Source organism: Hippoglossus stenolepis, chromosome 20 (assembly GCF_022539355.2).
Source record: "Hippoglossus stenolepis isolate QCI-W04-F060 chromosome 20, HSTE1.2, whole genome shotgun sequence".
In the NCBI taxonomy this organism is placed as follows: Eukaryota; Metazoa; Chordata; class Actinopteri; order Pleuronectiformes; family Pleuronectidae; genus Hippoglossus; species Hippoglossus stenolepis.
Genome location: NC_061502.1, coordinates 15,487,505 through 15,506,523, shown reverse-complemented (window position 1 = coordinate 15,506,523; position 19,019 = coordinate 15,487,505). Strand labels below are relative to the sequence as shown.

At 42.6% G+C, this 19,019-nt stretch overlaps 1 protein-coding gene across 1 annotated transcript; it reads right to left on the bottom strand.

Moving 5' to 3' along the window:
• Positions 1 to 13,898: 13,898 nt before the first annotated feature.
• Positions 13,899 to 18,911, bottom strand: slc30a1a (solute carrier family 30 member 1a). The gene is made up of 2 exons (XM_035144500.2): positions 17,905 to 18,911; positions 13,899 to 16,512 (listed from the first exon to the last, which is right to left on the bottom strand). The coding sequence occupies exons 1-2, from the start codon at positions 18,470 to 18,472 to the stop codon at positions 15,647 to 15,649; spliced, it is 1,434 nt and encodes a 477-aa protein (XP_035000391.1). The 5' UTR covers positions 18,473 to 18,911; the 3' UTR covers positions 13,899 to 15,646.
• Between the last annotated feature and the right edge of the window lie 108 nt (positions 18,912 to 19,019).

Here is a 19,019-nt window from a genome sequence, read left to right as displayed (position 1 = left end):
TTCTCTGCCTGTGAGATAAAAAAATCTGGGTGAACTTTGAACTCAGTTTATTCGCTGCAGAAGCATCAGCGGCCAACACAGCCAACCAAAGACCAGTGTAAATTTATCTTGTGTCGTTTAAATTCATAGATGAAATCTTAAAAGACCTTTTCTTTAACATTTGCTTTAAAGAAAACCTGTTTTAAAGCAGTTTTAATGTAAAGTAACAAAATCCATATTCAGTTCTGAAAACTGTTGAGGCACAAAGAGGAAATTTGAACATTATGAGGAGTAGCTGGTTCATATATCAGCTCGTGTGCCAGACGGTTCTGCTGAATGTTTTTATTAAATAGATCGAGACCTGAGATTTTGTCCCTTATCGCACTGGAAATCACCTGAAGAACGGATCTGTCTGCAGCCGGAGGAGGAGCAGCTACAGTGAACATAGTGAATCTACTATTCTTAGCATTTTATTTCATATTCTTAGGTTGAATTCTTAGTTAGAATACAGATTTATTTTTCTGTCATCCTCTACACGCAACTGCTTCTTGTAATTTCACCTTCTGATCATTCTTTACAGCAAATTAAAAATGTTTACTTGTTGTTTCTATGGAAATAATTGCTGCTCTCTGAAGAATCATCATTATTCACAAATAGATTGTCTCATTGTGAGTTTCTCTCGTGCCCTGAATTAATGGCGTTGGACTGTCAGGTTCTCAAACATCTGAATGGCAGATATATGTCTCCTTAATTAAGTTTCCCCAGTGGAAAAAGATTTATGAGCTATTCACGACGCTGTTGGCTGCACCTAATAAATCCTCTATAATGTAGATCTAATGAGAAAGTGGTATTGATCGGTCTACACAGCGTATTATATCTAAATTTACTGTCTGGCGGCTCTAAAGAGAGTCTTTATGTCGTCCCTGACCTTCCTCCTCTATAGGCTCATTCTGCAGCACAGCCGGGGTCTTTACACGGCACATGAAGTACACGAGGCCACTGCTTCCTCTGGCAGGGAGTCAAACTGCACTCCAAGTGAACAGTGGCCCCCACGCAGAGCCACTGTGACACGTTTTTAATCTGAATGAGTAAGTATCCAGACAGGGCGAGTGAGGCAGGCCTCCTCCATACCTCCGCTCGGGGGTGACAGATGGGCAGGTATAAGCTCTCCCCCCTGTAATCCAGACAGATGGTGGCGCTAATCCTCTAAAGTGATCCCCCCCCCCACCATCAATCCCATGTTAACCTCGCTCAGCCAGCAGCCGCAGGGGCCCTGACACCCATGATGTTGTTAGGTGGAGGCTCTTTTTTGCAGGTGAGCTGTGGATGGTGGTGAGACGTGGTCGGTGGGTTCTGACGCACAACGTTTAAAGCTTTCAGACTCCTGACCTCACATCATGTGATGTGATCACACGGCTCACACAGTCTTATCACCAGGCAGGTGGAGGGTCCTGCACTGGGGCCTTTCAGAGGGTGGTCACTGCTCTTAGTCACATACAAATCCAATAAAACAAGATTTGTTTCCCGGAATTCCCCTTGATTTCATTTCACTGTGTGATGAATGTGTTGTTGCCCTTGTTCCCTCCTTCTTTATTACTTTCATCTAACACGTTTATCTTGTTGCTGCCTTAAAACAAACAAGCATTTACGGTAATAATTTAAAAAACACAATTTCTATGTAACTATTCTAATGTATATTCTTTATTTCTTCATTTATAACTTTAATTGTTGAAGGAAATAGAGTTTAATTATAAGATCTCTGCTGGTATTTTCTGTGAATTACTCATTAATCTACCCTTTATTAATGCTGCTTATTGGCCTCTACAGCCTGATAATCACTTCTTATATACGTACAATATATAACTATAACTATAAGTAACTGTAGCTAAATGATAATATAACTAGTAACTATTTTTAAAATGTAGGAAGTGATCTCATAACCTTTAAAGATTTATTTGTCATAAAACTTAGTTGAAGAAATAGATCCGCACCTTGATCTGTATTTGCAACAACATTTCATGAGTTCTTCTGAAAACGTAATCCTTTGAACAAATAAACCAACAAAACATAAACTCATTGGCTGAGGTTAAAAGAAACAGTGTTCAAAAGGTAGTTTATAAAACAAGTTCTTATTTTATGCAGCTATTCGTCAGCATCAACAGGGGGCGACACATCACAATATATCCAGGCTTCACTCTCTTTAGTGTCTTTTTTTGTTATGATTTTAAAAAACTATAAAACAGCTCAACAACAGAGTTTGTGTAAAGTTATTTTCTTTGTCAGTAAATCTCCTTCATGTTGTTCTTACGCAGTGAAGATATTTGTGTCGTTCTCACACACGAGCTGATCCTGATAATCTGAGGTGATGAGTCACAACAGACAGTGAGTCAGCATCACGTCCAGAGGAGCCACTGATTAGTCAGAACCACTGACACAGGGTGACATCATGTGGCTGTAACAGATCCTGGGACCTGAACACTTTCGCTTTCTGATCAGTTCAAGTTTGGAAAAATAATTAAATCAACTTCAGCCACTTTCAAATGTAAATTCAGAACCCTGCTGTTCTCATGAGCTTCTGATTAATTTACTAATAGACTTATTTCCTTTATGTAATTTGGAGTTTATAGCTGTTATTCAGGTTCATCTATTTGTGTTTAATTTTATCTTATTTTAGATATATGTAGATAGATGAACTATATTGATCCCAAACTGGAATATTCCTGAACAAAGAAGACACTGCTGGGACTTGAACCCAGCACATCCTGTTTAATAGACAGGATGTGCTGGGACTTGAACCCAGGACATCCTGTTTAGTAGACAGGCATAGACATTTTAAATAACCTTTATTTAAACAGGTAAATCCCTCACTTATTAAATTGTCTTTAACATAAATCCTGTGACCTGTTTCCTGCTGAAGCTGCTCCAGGGTTTATTCATCACACAGACACACCACTAGATGGTAGATTTTCTCTGTTTTAGCTGCTGAGAGGCTCTGCACAAGGAGCTGGTTCTTTCCATCCCAGTTGGTTGAGATAATAATCACCTCAGGTGGTGGGAGCTGAGCGCTGCAGGTTTGGGGTGGAGGAGCAGGTGATCCTGGGCGTGCAGGGGGAACTTTTGTTTTCAGAGCTCATGCTTCACATTCTCCAGATGAAAAGCCTGAAAAGTTCAATCAAATAAACAACACGGGCCTCACCTACTGCATCAATATTAACACACAAACACATTCTTTACTGGGAACAGGGGGAGCAGAGGCCTCAGGAGAGAAGCTGACACACATGTGAGGAGATGAACAGATGCAGTGACGTGTGCTTCCCAGTCGACACTGGGTTTCACTCCATGTAGACGTCTGTGTGCAGCACGTTGAAAGACAACCGGGGCCTTTGGGGTCCTCCAGTGAAGAATCAGGCAGTGAAGTGAAGACACACACACTGAGCTGAATGTCGGCTTTGTTTGATCGTCAGACTGGTTCACATGGAGCACACACTCACACACACACACACACACACACACATGTCAGGCCCCTGTGCACTCCACACTGAAATGAAGCGGGGAACAGTCACATGATGAGCCGTGCACAAAACGCTGAGACTGACGAGGTCGATTTCAAGGAAGCAGTTTGGGTTTGTCTGCGTTTGCATCTTTTTCCTGTTTCCCGTCTGTAGGGCGATGACTCTTTTCTAATAAATGCTATGTTGGACGTCACAATGCTAACTGCTCCCACTCACTGCTATAACATCTTATAATCAAACAATGATATACATTGTGTGTTGTGAATATATTTTACATTTAGATTTGAGAGGATAGCAGCAGCTTGTGGCTCAGAATCTTAAATGAAATAGAATGAGAGGGAAGAAACTATAAATTCACTTGTTCTGTAGTAAACTTCTGTCCTACTGACCTTTCAGAAAAAAACATTGAACCCATTTAGTGATGTTGAATTCATTTGTTTCTTTGGTGTGTCCTGCAGACGTCTGTGCTTCTGGCAGGAAGGACCCCTCCTCTGTTGCTTTCTGTCCTTTTCTCTACTTGTCAGATGATTTGGAGTTTGTTTGTTTTTGAGAGTTTGTCTTTACCTAAGTCACAGGTCCAGTGATACAGGATAATTTGTTCTGTACCAGCTGAAACACCTTCAGGGGGGAAGTTATGTGATCTGTAATATTGTCATATGTAAATAAAACAGACTTGACTTTATCATCAATCAGCTTTAGATAATATTTTAAGTTCATTTTGCCAACAATACTTTTTTGGATTATGAATGCAGGACCTTTACTTGTAATGGAGTAATTATTTTACTTCAACAATCTAAATATTTCCTCCTCCACTAATTTATGACATATTTATTTGCTTATTATCCGTCTGAACATTTCAACGCAGGAGTAAAAGTAAAGGATCTGACTTTTGGGCGAGGATTTCACAAGAAATGTGAGAATATAGTGATTAGAAGAAGGAAAGTGTGGGGGGGGCGATTTCCTGGAAACAAAAGAAAAGAAGGATTATCACAATAAAAATACGTCCATCAGAAGGTATTAACAGCTTAATGTCGATGTATAAAGCTCTTTCACTATTTTACTTCCTGCGGCTCTACTGCTGCAAACTAGCCTAAAAGGGAGTTCTTCATATTTCACGTACACGGCTTCTTCCTGTTCTTCTTCCAATAAACATCTAGTAAAAAAAAGCCCCCTTGCTCTAACTTTGTTATGTAATCCAGAAGCTGGGCAGTAACCAGCATGTTCTTTAACATCTGAGTGTGAGCGGAATTGTGCTGCCCTGTGGTGTGGCTGTATAGGGAAGGAAGTTCGGGGCAGATCACATGAGCCTAGTGAAAAAAAAAAAAAAAGACTCTGATTTGCTGACATCCCCTTTTTCTTTGGCCTTTGTCCAGCGTCACATTTCACCGGAACAGGACTGTGGACTCCGGTCGGTGAATGTGCAGCGGGAGCTGAATACTCTCACAGCTCATTATGGTCTGAGCCGCTTGATAAGCAGGTGTAAAGAAACAGTAACGTGATGCTCAACAACACCTGGTAATGATCTCAAGGTGAAGCATTTACAGGCTCGTATCTGGACACAGGGCCGGGTAGTAAAGGACAACAAGTGGTCCAGGATCACATGATTAGATTCCAAAAAGAAGTAACTACAATCAACCCAGATTTCATTAGAAAAAAATGGTAATATATATTCTTAGTTAACTTGATCTCCTTTTGATTATGTCTTTAAATTATGGCAATTAAAAAATGATTAACCTTTTTTTCATGATAACCGGCGTTATTAGAAAAGCAAGTTTGACATAAAGCATTTCTTTGATACGCATTTCAATCTGTGGCGGGGGGGGACATCAAAGCAGTGTGGAGTCAAAATGGAAGTTTCAAGCAAGTGATTAAAAAATGTAGGATAACAAATCAATTCTTCTGGGGACGGTAAACCTGTCCGCTCACAATCAGATTGAATGAGACGTATATTGTTGTTAACATGCCAAGTGAGTTTGTTGACACGTTCCTAGCACATGACGGATGCAAAACAATAAATTAATCTTGGAAAGACTTACTTGTGCTGTAAACAAAATAATCAATGACATCTGCAGTGATATCCTGCCTCCTGCCGCCTGAAACCTGGACACCACCTCTCACCTCAATATCCCCGACATTTCCTTGTTGTTGTGAACACGTCTGACCCTGACAAAGTCCAGGGAAATGCCCGGACAACATTTTCAGGCATTTTTAACTGGATCAAACCTGTATAACCAGCTGCCAGTGGCATCATCATCATCACTACCATCGGACATCAACGCCTCGCCAAAGAGTTCAGTGTGAATTATGTTCAATATTTCCATATGGCTCTCACATGATGCCATAAAAACTGAGATAAACTGTATTTACAATTTTTTCAATAATTTAAACGTGTTCCTCTTTATATGTAGTAACACGCTTCTATCACGTGATGTATGTAAGTCCAGTGTTCACTGGCTCCTGTCTCTGCTGTGTAATGCTCAGCCTGTGTGTCTGCTGGGTGGTGTTTTGTACAGGTGATGTAAAGTGAGCTTATCAGAGCTTTACTGCTGAAAACAGCTGCCTGCTGCTGCGGCGGCTCAAAGGGGGAAGAGGGAATCAAAGCAGTGACGCTGCCGCCGTGAAAAGAAAAACAAAAAGCTGAGAGATGCTGAAACACAGAGCCGAGGGGAACCAAAACTCTGTGGATGAGACATCTTTCACGTTCTAAAATCTTAACCAGAGCAATCTTAAGCAACATCTGAAAGAACAAGAAGAGAAGTGACACACTTTATACAAAAACACATTATATAAATTTTATCCCAGTTTTCCCTGCTCACCCAACTGAGTTCAGATCAGCGAGCCAGCTTGCAGTCAGATCGTCACTTTGGCAGAGACGGCCCGAGGCCTCAATCCCCGCCTGCTTCACGGCCATATTGCGAGAGCAGATGGCTGAAAATATAATGAAATGAAAGAATAAATTCCTCCATGAAAACTGGAGTTCCCTTTCCAATGCTGGACGTTATCCCTTAAGCGCAGGAATCGCCAAATGACTGGCTAATTGAGTTAGTCCGTGTTTCAAGGCTGTGTGTCTTTGGACAACAGAGCAAACTGTCAGTTGCGTGAGAATCTCCAGTTTGTCCCAAAGACTCTGTGATAACATTATAAACCCGACAAGCTTTTTGTCTCTTTGTCTTCGTCTGTCACTTCAGGCCAAAGAGCACTCAGAGGCAAAAAATGCATCTTTAGCCACTTTGCTATAGGCTCCATCAACTCTCAATCACAAGACTAGAGATTATTTTATTTATTTATTTCCTTACAGCTGCTAAAGTGGCTAAACACCAATATAAGACAACTTTATATGTTTTGTGTGGGACAAATCATCACTTTATTGTGTGATTTCACCAGGCAGACGTGTGTGAGTGTGAGAACCTGAAGAACAGATCAGATGTGTGTTGTGCTGGTTATAGAAGCATCTGCACTCCCAGCAGTGAGTCTTCAGTTTTCTGTATTCCTCTTGTCAGTTACTGCGCACATCCTCGTGATAACGTGTGTGTGTGTGTGTGTGTGTGTGTGTGTGTGTGTGTGTGTGTGTGTGTGTGTGTGTGTGTGTGTGTGTGTGTGTGTGTGTGTGTTGGTGGGGGGAGGGAAGAATACAACAGCAGCGTTTGACTGTGTGATTGTTTCCAAAGACGACCATAAAAATCTGTGAGCTGGAGGAGGACGACGACATCAGGGGGACAGAGGAGCAGCAAACACCTTATAGATAGATAGATAGATAGATAGATAGATAGATAGATAGATAGATAGATAGATAGATAGATAGATAGATAGATAGATAGATGGATGGATAGATAGATAGATAGATAGATAGATAGATAGATAGATAGATAGATAGATAGATAGATAGATAGATAGATAGATAGATAGATAGATAGATAGATAGATAGATAGATAGATAGATAGATAGATAGATAGATAGATAGATAGATAGATGGATAGATAGATAGATGGATAGATAGATAGATAGATAGATAGATAGATAGATAGATAGATAGATAGATAGATAGATAGATAGATAGATAGATAGATGGATAGATAGATAGATAGATAGATAGATAGATAGATAGATAGATGGATGAATTTTGTTCATTTTAAGTTCATTAATTTAAAGTCAGGAGTATAAGCAAAAATCTGAAAAGTCAGAATTAGAAGAATTACGAGGACAAATCCTGAACTATGAGCCAAAATATAATATATACATATAAAAAAAAACATCCTGCCAATATTTAACTCTTGTCTTCTGATGACATGTGATGTAACGAGCTGCAGCGGTCCTCACGCTGAGAGGTCGAGCTGCAGATAGCGGCTGATCTGTGCATATGGAAGTTCATATAACAGGTGTAAAAAGATCGCACTTATCTTATGAAACTTAACTTATCTTAACTGTATGCAGATTACACATTCAAGGAAGGGGTACAGAGGGAGATGGAGAGATTGCGCTCGTTGCGTTGATCTCCTCTCGTTTGTTTGCACTCTGTTTATCAGCGAGGAATTCATTACTGCTGGTTGAACCCACTCAACTCCGTGATCAAAGTCTGAGAGGCTGGTGGGGGAGGCATGACGCTGCAGCACAGGCTATCAGTGAAACATTAACCCAACAGCTTCCTTCCTCCACAGCCCTGCAGAGGAAACACATGGTTATTACTTCTCACTCTCTCTCTCTTTTTATCATACAACAAGGATTCAAAACACTGCACTCATGTAAGCACGCCCTCTCCCGACTACACTCAGTTCTGAGGTATCTGGATTATTTCTATTCTGGCTACTTTTCTATTTTTAATCCTCAACATGAGAATTATCATTTTCTCTGCTCAACACGACACTTATCTGCATTTATAATTCATCTCACAGCTCTACCTTCTTTGTAAATTAATATTTCAGATTTAACGTGGCAGGAGATCATGAAATATTGATATAATCAGCTGTAGGATTATAGGATTTCTAATGATGTGATGAGATCCCCCAGTAGACACCAAGAAGAAAGTCCCTTCTCTCAGGAAACTCCTCTGGAAATCAAATTAAAAAATGATTAATCGTTGGAAATTATGAATTACTGAGGATTTGATGAGGAAAACCTTTGAGTTGTGCTTGAAAGCTCCAGAAAATGCCACCAAGTTGAAGCCGAAGACCAAATCAGTCTCTTGCTTCAACTAAAGTAAATGACTAGTTGAGTTTTCTTAACCATAATATCTTTTAGAGTTATGGATTAAGGATCTATGAGGACTTCCTGCTCCACCGCTGATCATCATCATCATCATCATCATCGTCGCCGTCAGAGAGCGGGTTAACATTCCAGCCCTCCTAAGCTCTCTTTGAGACGTACAGGTTCTTTTGAGGGTACAAACCTGCCATGTGGTCAGATTAAAGCTTCTGCGAGGACTGTGGGACAGGACACAGATTACCAAGAGATTCTCTTCACTTTCACTCTGAGCCGAAATAAGTTGGGCCTCCCTGTTTGTTAACAGCGTGCTCATCTAACTCCCGCCTCAGATCTCTGTCATCAGTGGGTAGAACATCGCTGCTGACCAGAAGAAGTGGGAAGGATACTTCACTTTTTGTTTTAATTGTATGATGCATGTGTGAAAGTAAGAGCAAAAACATGGACACTCGTCCATTTCCCTTCCCACCACTTTGGTCCAGACTTAGATATTTCAACAGCTATTGGATGCATTATCTTTACATTTTCATTCGTGGCACACAGAGGATGAATTTCCGACCTTTTTCTAATGAACCATAATAAATTTTTCTAATTTCAAAGGTATCCCAGGAACTGATATATAATGTACAATTTCTAAACCCTACTATACATAATAGAAATACATTAATAAAATGTCATTCAAATCTGAAGTCTTATCATTGGTCATTGCTCCACCCTGGTCAGTGTTCATGACTTTATCCGCTCTTTGGTTAGTGATACAGAAGTACAGAAAGTTTACAATGAACCTTTAAACACAGATGTAACAGTGAATGAATGCAACCTTTAAGAAATACAGTTAAAGAAAAAAGGGAAAGATTAGAAGAAGTGGTTCTAATGGAGCAGAAAAATCCCCCCACAACCCAAATCTGGTAAAGGAAATAAGTGAGAAACCGTCAAATAGAGGAAGTAAATCCATCCAACCTGAGTCATCAGTTCATCTTTTCAGCAACTGACTGACAAACACAAAACCATGTTGTTCTATGTCAAATGAGTCGAAAGGTCAAAGTTGCTCTTTGGTCAATGCGTCAGGGTTTCAGTTCCATAGTTCTTCACTTCTTCACTGATAGAATCTACACATGTATGAAAACAACACCGGAAAGATTTACAAAGATAAAATACAAAACACACGAAATCATCTTCACAGGTGATATATTAGTGTTGAAAAGACAATCTGACATATTAGTATAACAGAAAAAAGAGAAGGGATACGTGTCTTATTTACAGTTTGAATAACAGAATCTGACTTTGGGCTCATTTCACTCTCAGCTCAACACGTGCACCATCATTAACATCAGGCGCTTTAGAGAATCTTCTTCTGTAAATGTTCAGTTCAGTCCAGCTCCTGAACTGATTGTATTGATTGTATTGACGTTGTATTGACGACGGCAGCAGTGACGCCCCAGTCTTTGTTCTATAGATGTGGAACACTGGACTCGTTCTCTAAACAGAGCTCAGAGGTCAACGATCGCTTTGAATGACTCTTTCACTGTCACTTTCAATCTCCCTTTTTTCTATGAACAGGACAGAGAGTCTCAAATTGCTTCCTAATCGTCACATGTCTCTATTTACATACATTTTATTTTCGCGTTAAATATATATGCACCATACCTTCAAATATTCAGTTCAGTGCTGATGCTAACATTAAATAAGAGTTATGTCTAAATTACCAATTGTTTTGTAAAGAAGTAAACATCATGGTGTTGTGTTTAGTTTTAGTGTCGTTTACTTCAATGAGCAAAAGGGCCCAATGATGACGAAGATTAATTCTAAATATAGCTTACATTTTTATTTTATTTCGCAAATTCTCCAATAATCTGCTAGGTTTTATTTTTTTAATGGGTTATTGAGCTTGAAAAAAAGAAGATTTATTTTTATCTAGAAAATACAAAAGCACTAAATCTGTAAATGCTTTGTTTTTATTGGACGGTAAAGAAACATGTGAGCTTGTGGCCAATGAAGAAACCACATCAGCGACTAGTACACGAATCATCAAAGTCAACAACAGCATCTAAATCTCATTGAGTGTTTAACACTGAAAAAGATGTCTAGCTCTTGTACACTTCAGTATAACGGTGACACGTGAGAGGCCGACTGGGGCTACAAGGTTCATCAGGACGCTTCTTTTGCTGTATTGTGTTCTTTGTTTTGTACGACTGCAGAGTTTTAGCTTACGCATGTGGCTGCGCCTGCTGCTAACGCTGTGCTGGCAAAGGTGAATCTATTATAGCGGCAGCGTGACCTTTCACCCCCAAGTCCAGTGTTCCCTCTCCCCCCCCCACACCCAGCCCCACGTCCTGTTCACCCAGAGACAAAGCTAGAGACAGATGGCCTGCTGCAACCTCACACACACACACACACACACACACACAATATATATATATAAATACACAACTTAGCGTAACACTAACACATCAGCTGGATACAGGACTGTCAGTTATGTGATCTTTTAGTGTTACGGAGCATTGTCCTGTATGAATAAACCAGAAATTACACTTTTTTTAATCGTCTTAATTAGCAATTTGTCAAGTTTGACAAGTTCATAAAGATAGTGAGTGAACTTAAAAGGGTTTATTGGCATTCTGGGAAATCTGTATATTCCCTCTCTGGTAGAGTTTGATAAGAAGCTTTATTACACTAATAAAGTTTCTGTAGGTTAATATGAAGCTACAGCCAGGAAACAGCTAGCTTAGCTCTGTCCACAGGTGATAACATCAACCTACAAGCATGTCTTAAAGGGATGGTTCACCGAAAAATTAAAATTCACTCGTTATCTCCTCACCACTCTGCTGATGGAGGTGGGGGGGTCCACGAAACACTTTTGGAGTTTCAGGGGTAAACAGCGTTGCAGCCAAATCCAAGACAATTGAAGTAAATGGTGATAGATTCTTCAAAAAACACAAAACGCCTCCATACTGCTCCTGTGGTCTCATCCAAGTGTCCTCAAATTTCACTCAAAACGATGTCATCTACACCATGTTTTTACTATAAATGTCCTCTGATGTCCTCGTGCCTGGAGCCATGTTCACGTTCGCAAACACACACACAAACACACACACCGCACAAGCACGTGACGACATCAGCGAGAACCCGTGAGGGCTGCAGTTGCATTGAATTTTACTTTGAATTTATCCTCATTAAAGTTGTAATAGTTTGTTATTATGTGCATTTGCTGGGACATTAGCATCACCTGACAATTTTGGGGTTTTACAAGCCCAAAAAATAAACCAACATTGTATGTAACTTTATGGGTTTTATGAAATAAAGCAATATATGACCAGGATCGATTAGACTATTCTAAAAAGGAAATGATGCACTCAGGCATGAAAGCATCATGTCATTAGACCTGCTCTTAGTTATGCTGCTATAGGTCTAGAAGGTCGGGGGACACTTGACACTCGGAGCTTCTCTTTCCAGCTTCTCCTTCCTCTTCTCAATCGTTATCACATCAAAGAAATTCATATCTCATCAATACATGTTACTGACTTGACTTCTTCCCCGGAGTCCCTTTGCCTTATCGTCCGCAGATCCAGGGCCGCAGCTGTGGCCACATCGTGGATTATGATCTGTGGATCGCGTATCAGAGATCGTAATGGTGGATCCAGTATAGCGGATTCTGTATCGTGCTGGCTGATCGTGATAATAAAGGCGGATCCTTTATCGTGTTGGCATCTGATCATGGTGGTGGACCACGATCGAGGTGGCAGCTGATGGTGGATCCTAATGGCGGCAGTGGACAATGACTGTGGACTATAGTGGCATCCGATCTTGATGGTGGATCATGATCTTGCTGGCTGGTGACCATAGACTATGATTGCAGCAGGACTGCTCGATATATAGTATTTCTCCTCAGATACTTGACCATTACTGACATTAATCCACCAATTCATTGACCTTCAGTTATGCTTCAAAATGTTTACCCCTATCAATGCTGCTAAAACCTTTATCTTGATGATGTTCTCCTTTACACTTGACCTCTATTGCACTTCTGTCCGTCCTGGGAGAGGGATCCCTCACACGTGGCTCTCTCTGAGGTTTCTACGTTCTTTACCTGTTAAAAGGGTTTTTTAGTAGTTTTTCCTTACTCTTGTTGAGGGTTAAGGGCAGAGGATGTCACACCCTGTTAAAGCCCTATCAGACAAATTGTGATTTGTGAATATGGGATAATCCATAAACATTATTAGTATGAGATGGTGTTGATGATAAATGAGGCCCAACCTGGTACATCAAATGAAGATATGAGCTGTGGTTGCCTACAGACCCATTTCACTGGTGTTGAAGCTCTCCGTCCACATAAAGAGGGACATGGGGTGAGCAGGCCCGCAGCACTGAGGAATGCTGGGTAGAGCCCCGTGCTTGTTGTCTTTGGAATGCCCCCGGGCCTCTTACATAAGTCCCCTCAGACTGGCTGCTGCTGCTGCGACAGCTTCCCGCTGACAGTCTGCAGCCTCACCAGACTTCCACTGGAGCTCAGCCGCAGACCTGAGCCAGCATCCGCGTCTTCACACCGCAGAAAGCAGCTGTGAAATGCTGTAATTATGGATTTATGTAGCTGCTGCTTGAGTCATTCACGCTTTGTACCTCAGATTTACTTCAGACCATCATGACTGTTTAGACGGTTTAGAGGTTTTGTAGCTGGACGGACGACAGGAGCCGCAGCAGATGTCCTGTTGGACTTTCACACCACATCAACACCATGATGCTATTGTGGTTTTCAGTGACACTATTAGATTTAAACTCCCAATGCGATTGTATGAGATGGACAATTTATGAGATTGGGGCTTAAAATGAATCTTTTAAAAATTTTCTATGGACCCTTCTAGTTTCACAGGCTGGGTAAATATTCAGCTAATTACTTATTAACCTTATTTCTCTTGCTGTATTACAATGTAAAATTAACCCACTAAAAAAGTCGATTGTACTACACAACCAGACGACCATGTACCCAGCTTCTTTTAACAACTTTTTAATCTCCTTTACATTTCTATGGGTAAAGGCGATTTAATAGGCAAAGGTCACCAACCGATACGGCTTTGTTGACACATAAGCTGGTTTAAAGTAATTAAAAAATACTAAACTTGAATCACAACACAAAGCAGTTGAAGTTCAACTGTAGCTCTGTCCACAGCCGACACGTTTTCACAAAACCAAGTAGGAATAATGCAAATTACATCTTTGGGTTCATAAACTGTACCAAACAGTCATATTTTTTATTTCACAATGACACATTGGACAGGTACTAATATACATATATATGTATATATATCAAAAACACATCAGCTGACATGTCATATCTAAAATAAAAAACAATTATTTTGTTTTCAATTTGCACATCTTAAAGAGTCTTAAAAGACAAAGAATAAAAGTGAACAAACATTACAAATGAAGAACACATCAAAATACATTTTCCAGCACATATTTCTATATTGCATACACATTTAATCGGGAGTGGAAATTGGAAATGCATCAATGGATTATCTTTAATGATATCTGTGTAGACGAGGGAAAATTCATACTATGTTAAAGGCCACTAATGGACTTTACTTCAGCAAAAAATAGCCTGCTCCACTGCCCAACACAGAGGGCAGACAACCAGTATGATGATTCATTCCCTACAGTAATGAATAATGTTGGAGGATACCAGCAGGTACTGGTAAGCAGCCACAGGAGCTCTGAGTGGAGCTCTAAAAAAGTCGAACACCAGGTCCCAGTTTGGTCATGCACACTTAGCAGATCGTTCTGGAAATATAAAACGCCCTCAGCGTGGATTGTGACGAGGTGCCACACACATTCATGAGAATCTTCGAACAAAAATCAAAAGCCATCATCTGAAAGTGTCCAGTAAAGATTCACACAGAGAGTAGTGTCAAACTGATGGCATACAGTGCTCACGTATTCACAAAAGACCCGACCCTCTGGCTTGCAAGACAGCAAATTCACGATTGAACATGTAGTTACGCGACAGTGCCATTGCGAGAAGTTCAGTTACATCGCGTCTACTATACTTGATGCTATACCACAGCAGTTCTGTATCTAAAAGGCAAAGTGTTGATACGGCTTCTGTATCCAACTCATTACTCTAATTAAAACTCAGTCAAGGCCAGAGAAAAAGTCTGAAAAAACAAGATTATAAAAATGTCATATTTGTAAAACTGACTACAGCATAGATGATCAGTCAAAAACCTCAGACAGAAAATGTGCTAAAATGTTTCTATCAACCAGACTAAATATTACAAACAGCCTCTACAGAGAGAAATAGATTATTTCTAATAACTTAAATTATTATGCAATACAATACTCTTCCATTTGGGGCCAGAGGGTAAGAAAATCGATCTACTCAAAGCCGACGCAAAAAACAAGACGATAGGCTCTTTGCCAACAGGTCCATAGGCTAAAGGAAACCACCTAGTGATGTGTGCTCTGACTTGCATGTATTGTGTGTGTCCGTTTGGTGGAGAGGGCGTCTCTCCGATCCCGTCGGTCCTGCAGTGAGAAGCTTTGGCACAGAAACACCATGAGAAGAGGTGACGCATTACAACACGGTGTTAATGAGGAACACTCATGCAGGACTCGCTCCAGTCCTGGAGGAGATAAGGTCAGTGAACCCCGACATGCATTGCCACCACAGTACCAGGGCAACAGACAACAAGAGACGGGCCAAGTGGCTGGGAGGGAGGGGAGGGTTTGGACATGAGGGAGGAAGAGGATAAAAAGAATGAGGCTGAAATGCATAAACAGAAGGTTTTGGGAGGGTTTTACAAGGAGCGATAACAGAGAATAAAAGGTGATGGAATTTCTTTTCTGTATCAGGGCGACTCTAGAGCAAAGAGATAACCACATCCTGCAAATGACAATGACGATGAGATCTGCCCAAAGTGGTCGTTTCACAGCCTCTCCTCCATTTCTCTCTGTCCCCTCCATCTCAAAGAGATGACTCCACCTCTCTGGTGATGGTAACCTCCGGCTCTGACAGCGGGCACACCTGAAGGCTTGCAGGCAGCTCTGCGACCTCACTGATCACCTCCAAGGCAGAAGCAGCACCTGGCTTATAGTCACTGTTGGTCTTCTTGTCAGAGCCTGGGTTCTGTTTGTCGGCAGAGCCGCAGCACAGCTTGGGAGCACACTGAGTCCGACAGGAGAGCTCACAGAGGGAGTCCCGAGACTCAGAGTTGAACGTGACGAACTCTGGTTGGATGGTGGTAGCGTGGATACCCTCATTGTGAAAGAAGTCCTTGATCCGTTTGGCAACCTCCATGTAAGATGTGGGGTCATGGCACTTGATATGAGCTGTGGCGATGATGCGGCTGCCGGCCAGCTGCCAGATGTGCAGCTCGTGGATGGCGAGCACACCCTCCAGACCCAGCAGCCGCTCGTTGAGCCGGTGCATGTTGATCTGCTTGGGCACGGTCTGCAGCAGGATGAGGGCCGACTCTTTGAGAAGCGGGTAGGTAGTGTACAGCAGGATGCACACCATGATGATGCAGAGAGTGGGATCCAGGTAGAGGATCCAGCAGGGGCCGGCAGTCTTCATGGAGGCCAGTGTTTGATTGAAATGCTGGTCCGTATGGCGGACACATGGGTTGTAACACTCCGTATCATCTTCGCAGGGCTGCCACACAAATATGAATATTACAGCATTAACAACCACGATGACAGAGCCCAGGGCGTCGCCCAACACGTGTAGGAAGACACCGCGCATGTTCAGCTGCGATGAAGCGATGTGGTCCATGTCCTCAAAGTTGGGGTTGCCATTCATCTGCACATCTATGTTGTCTTTACAGCTGATTTCTGCAGATAAAAAACCAGGAGGTTAGCTAAGTTTACTGTGACGGTTAAATAATCAACTGAACTTTGACACTTAAGATACTAATGAAGCATTCAAAATGGATTCACAGGCAGCACCGGGAGTGCAACATAAACAGATATGAGAAATTAGAGAAAAACAAAACAACAAATCACATTGTGGAGCCGAATCAGCCGTCTATGAGGATGATGTCAGCAGCACGGGTCCGTTTGAAACAACAGAGCCACAACGCAGCTTGTGATGTTATCAAGTGACCCATTCAATAGGCGAGGTACTACAGACTATTTACTAAGAAATACAATCTGTTAAGGTGTGTTTTTCTATTTGCCAATATTGTTCCAGCTTTTACTGTGGAGCCACAGCCATGTGACTGATTCTGTTGCAACTGCTTGGGGCTACAAACAGGAGAAACATGCCAGGGAGCCACGGAGAACTCCCAACACATGGGATCGTAAATGCTGGAAAACACCTATTATAATAATAATAATAATAATAATAATAATAATAATAATAATAATTCACATTAAGAAGATTCAGTTATCACCGAGGTAGCATACACAGCCCTGGGAGGGAGATGGCACCTGAGCAATGGCTGCTCACTTCCATCCCGGGACTCTACGGGCCATTCATCAGCCGCTAATGGTGCTGCTGGGGCTGTCGGCTCCATGGTTACACAGATGTCTGACCCAGTAACAGTGATCAGGGGGCAGTCTCTCGTTGATTATGTATTAAACTTTTCACTCACTGACACCAGAAAGAGTTGGCTCTGTGTGTTACTATGGTAACCACATACCACAACATGACTGGGAAACTGCGTTGTAGATATTGAATTGTCTCGGGGGTGAATTCAAACACAATGTGAGAAGTAACAAAAAAAAAAAAACAAGATCCAGGATTAAAACGATTTCACACCAACAAGTTTCAACTTGTCAGAAGCTGTTCCTCCGCTGAGTCAGACAGGATCCTCTGCCTATCTCTATTTAGAAAGCCAGCTGATCGTGGTCAGTCTTTACAAAGCCTGAAACCTGAGTCTGTTACAAAGGATAGTGTGACACAACAAATTAATGACAGCAGACAGATGTGATTTGTAGAGTAAACACTAAAAGGCCTGGACACTAAGGGTAGGGTGTCCCGGGGGATACGCAGGAGATGTCAAGTATCTGTGGACTGTTGTGCAATCTGGACAACCAACAATGGAGATAAAGTCTGGGACATTCTGTCAGAGTCTCTGTGGGACACAATGGACTTCAGGGGATTGGCCTGTGCTGCACATGTGAAAGATAATTCAACACAAAGAGGGCAAACACAGCGAATTTAGATCATGATTGTAAAAACACACAGTGAAGTGAAATGAGGCTTAAAGTTTCCGTCCTTACCATTCCTCAGTGTCACGTCCCCCGGGCTGTTGTGATTTGCCACCAGGTTGTTGGTCTCCTCTCCCGAAGACCCGTTCCCAGCCTTTTGGCCACTTTTGCCCTTCTTGTTCTTGCCCCCGTGGCCGTGGCCCCCGTGGCTGTGGCCGTGGCCTCCGCCGGCGTGTCCGCGGAACAAGCAGAGCCCGAGCAGGTTGACCAGGAGCCCCGCGGCGCCGACCCCGGCCACCACCTCCGGTCTCTTGATCTCGTGGGGCTCGGTGAGGCGCTCGACCACCTCCAGCACGATGGTGAAGCACAGCGCCGTGAGGAAGACGGCGTTCACCAGAGCCCCCATCACCTCCGCCCGGATCCAGCCGAAGGTGTTCTTGTTGGTCGCGTGGGTCTTCTCGGCGAACCGCACCGCGACCAGCGCCACCACCAGCGCGATCACGTCCGACAGCATGTGGAAGGAGTCGGAGAGCATGGACAGGGACGAGGTGAACCGGCTCACCACCACCTCCACGATGAAAAACCCGAACGTCAGCGAGAGCATGCAGAGCAGCCGCACTCGGTTCGGTTCGCAAGCCATCTTCGCCCGGTGTGGAGTTCAAGTTTGATACGGTTCCTTTCTTCCGAGATCACCCGGAGCCCCAGCTAGCTAGCTATCCGGCTCGACTCCAAGCTAACGGGGGGTATGCTAGCTGGCTCCCTGAGACAATACGGTCGCTGTAAACAGGGTCTTCATTCACTGCTGCTCTCCAGCGACGGTAGCATCCCTCGTCCTGTGCCGTGGACAACCGCGGGGAGGTGGGGTGGGGGGGGGGGTAAATTAATCCGTGATTCGGTGTTGGTTACCGGGTCGGTTCGCCTCCGTCGTCACCAGCACATTCCAGAAACGTTTGCCGACGAGCTGGTGTTTGCAGACGGTTGAAACTTTGCACCCGAGCCGGTAAACTTTCCACACGGAACCATTGACTGTATATAAAGATGGACGTAGGGTCCGTGACGTCACACGTACCCATACATGGGCAAAGAGGAGGAGCGAGGGGGGCTAAGGAGCTAGGCTACATGCTAGGCGCCCCGAGGGGTTCCTATTGGTGGAGAGGTTACGAGCAGGCATCTTGATTGGTCGGATT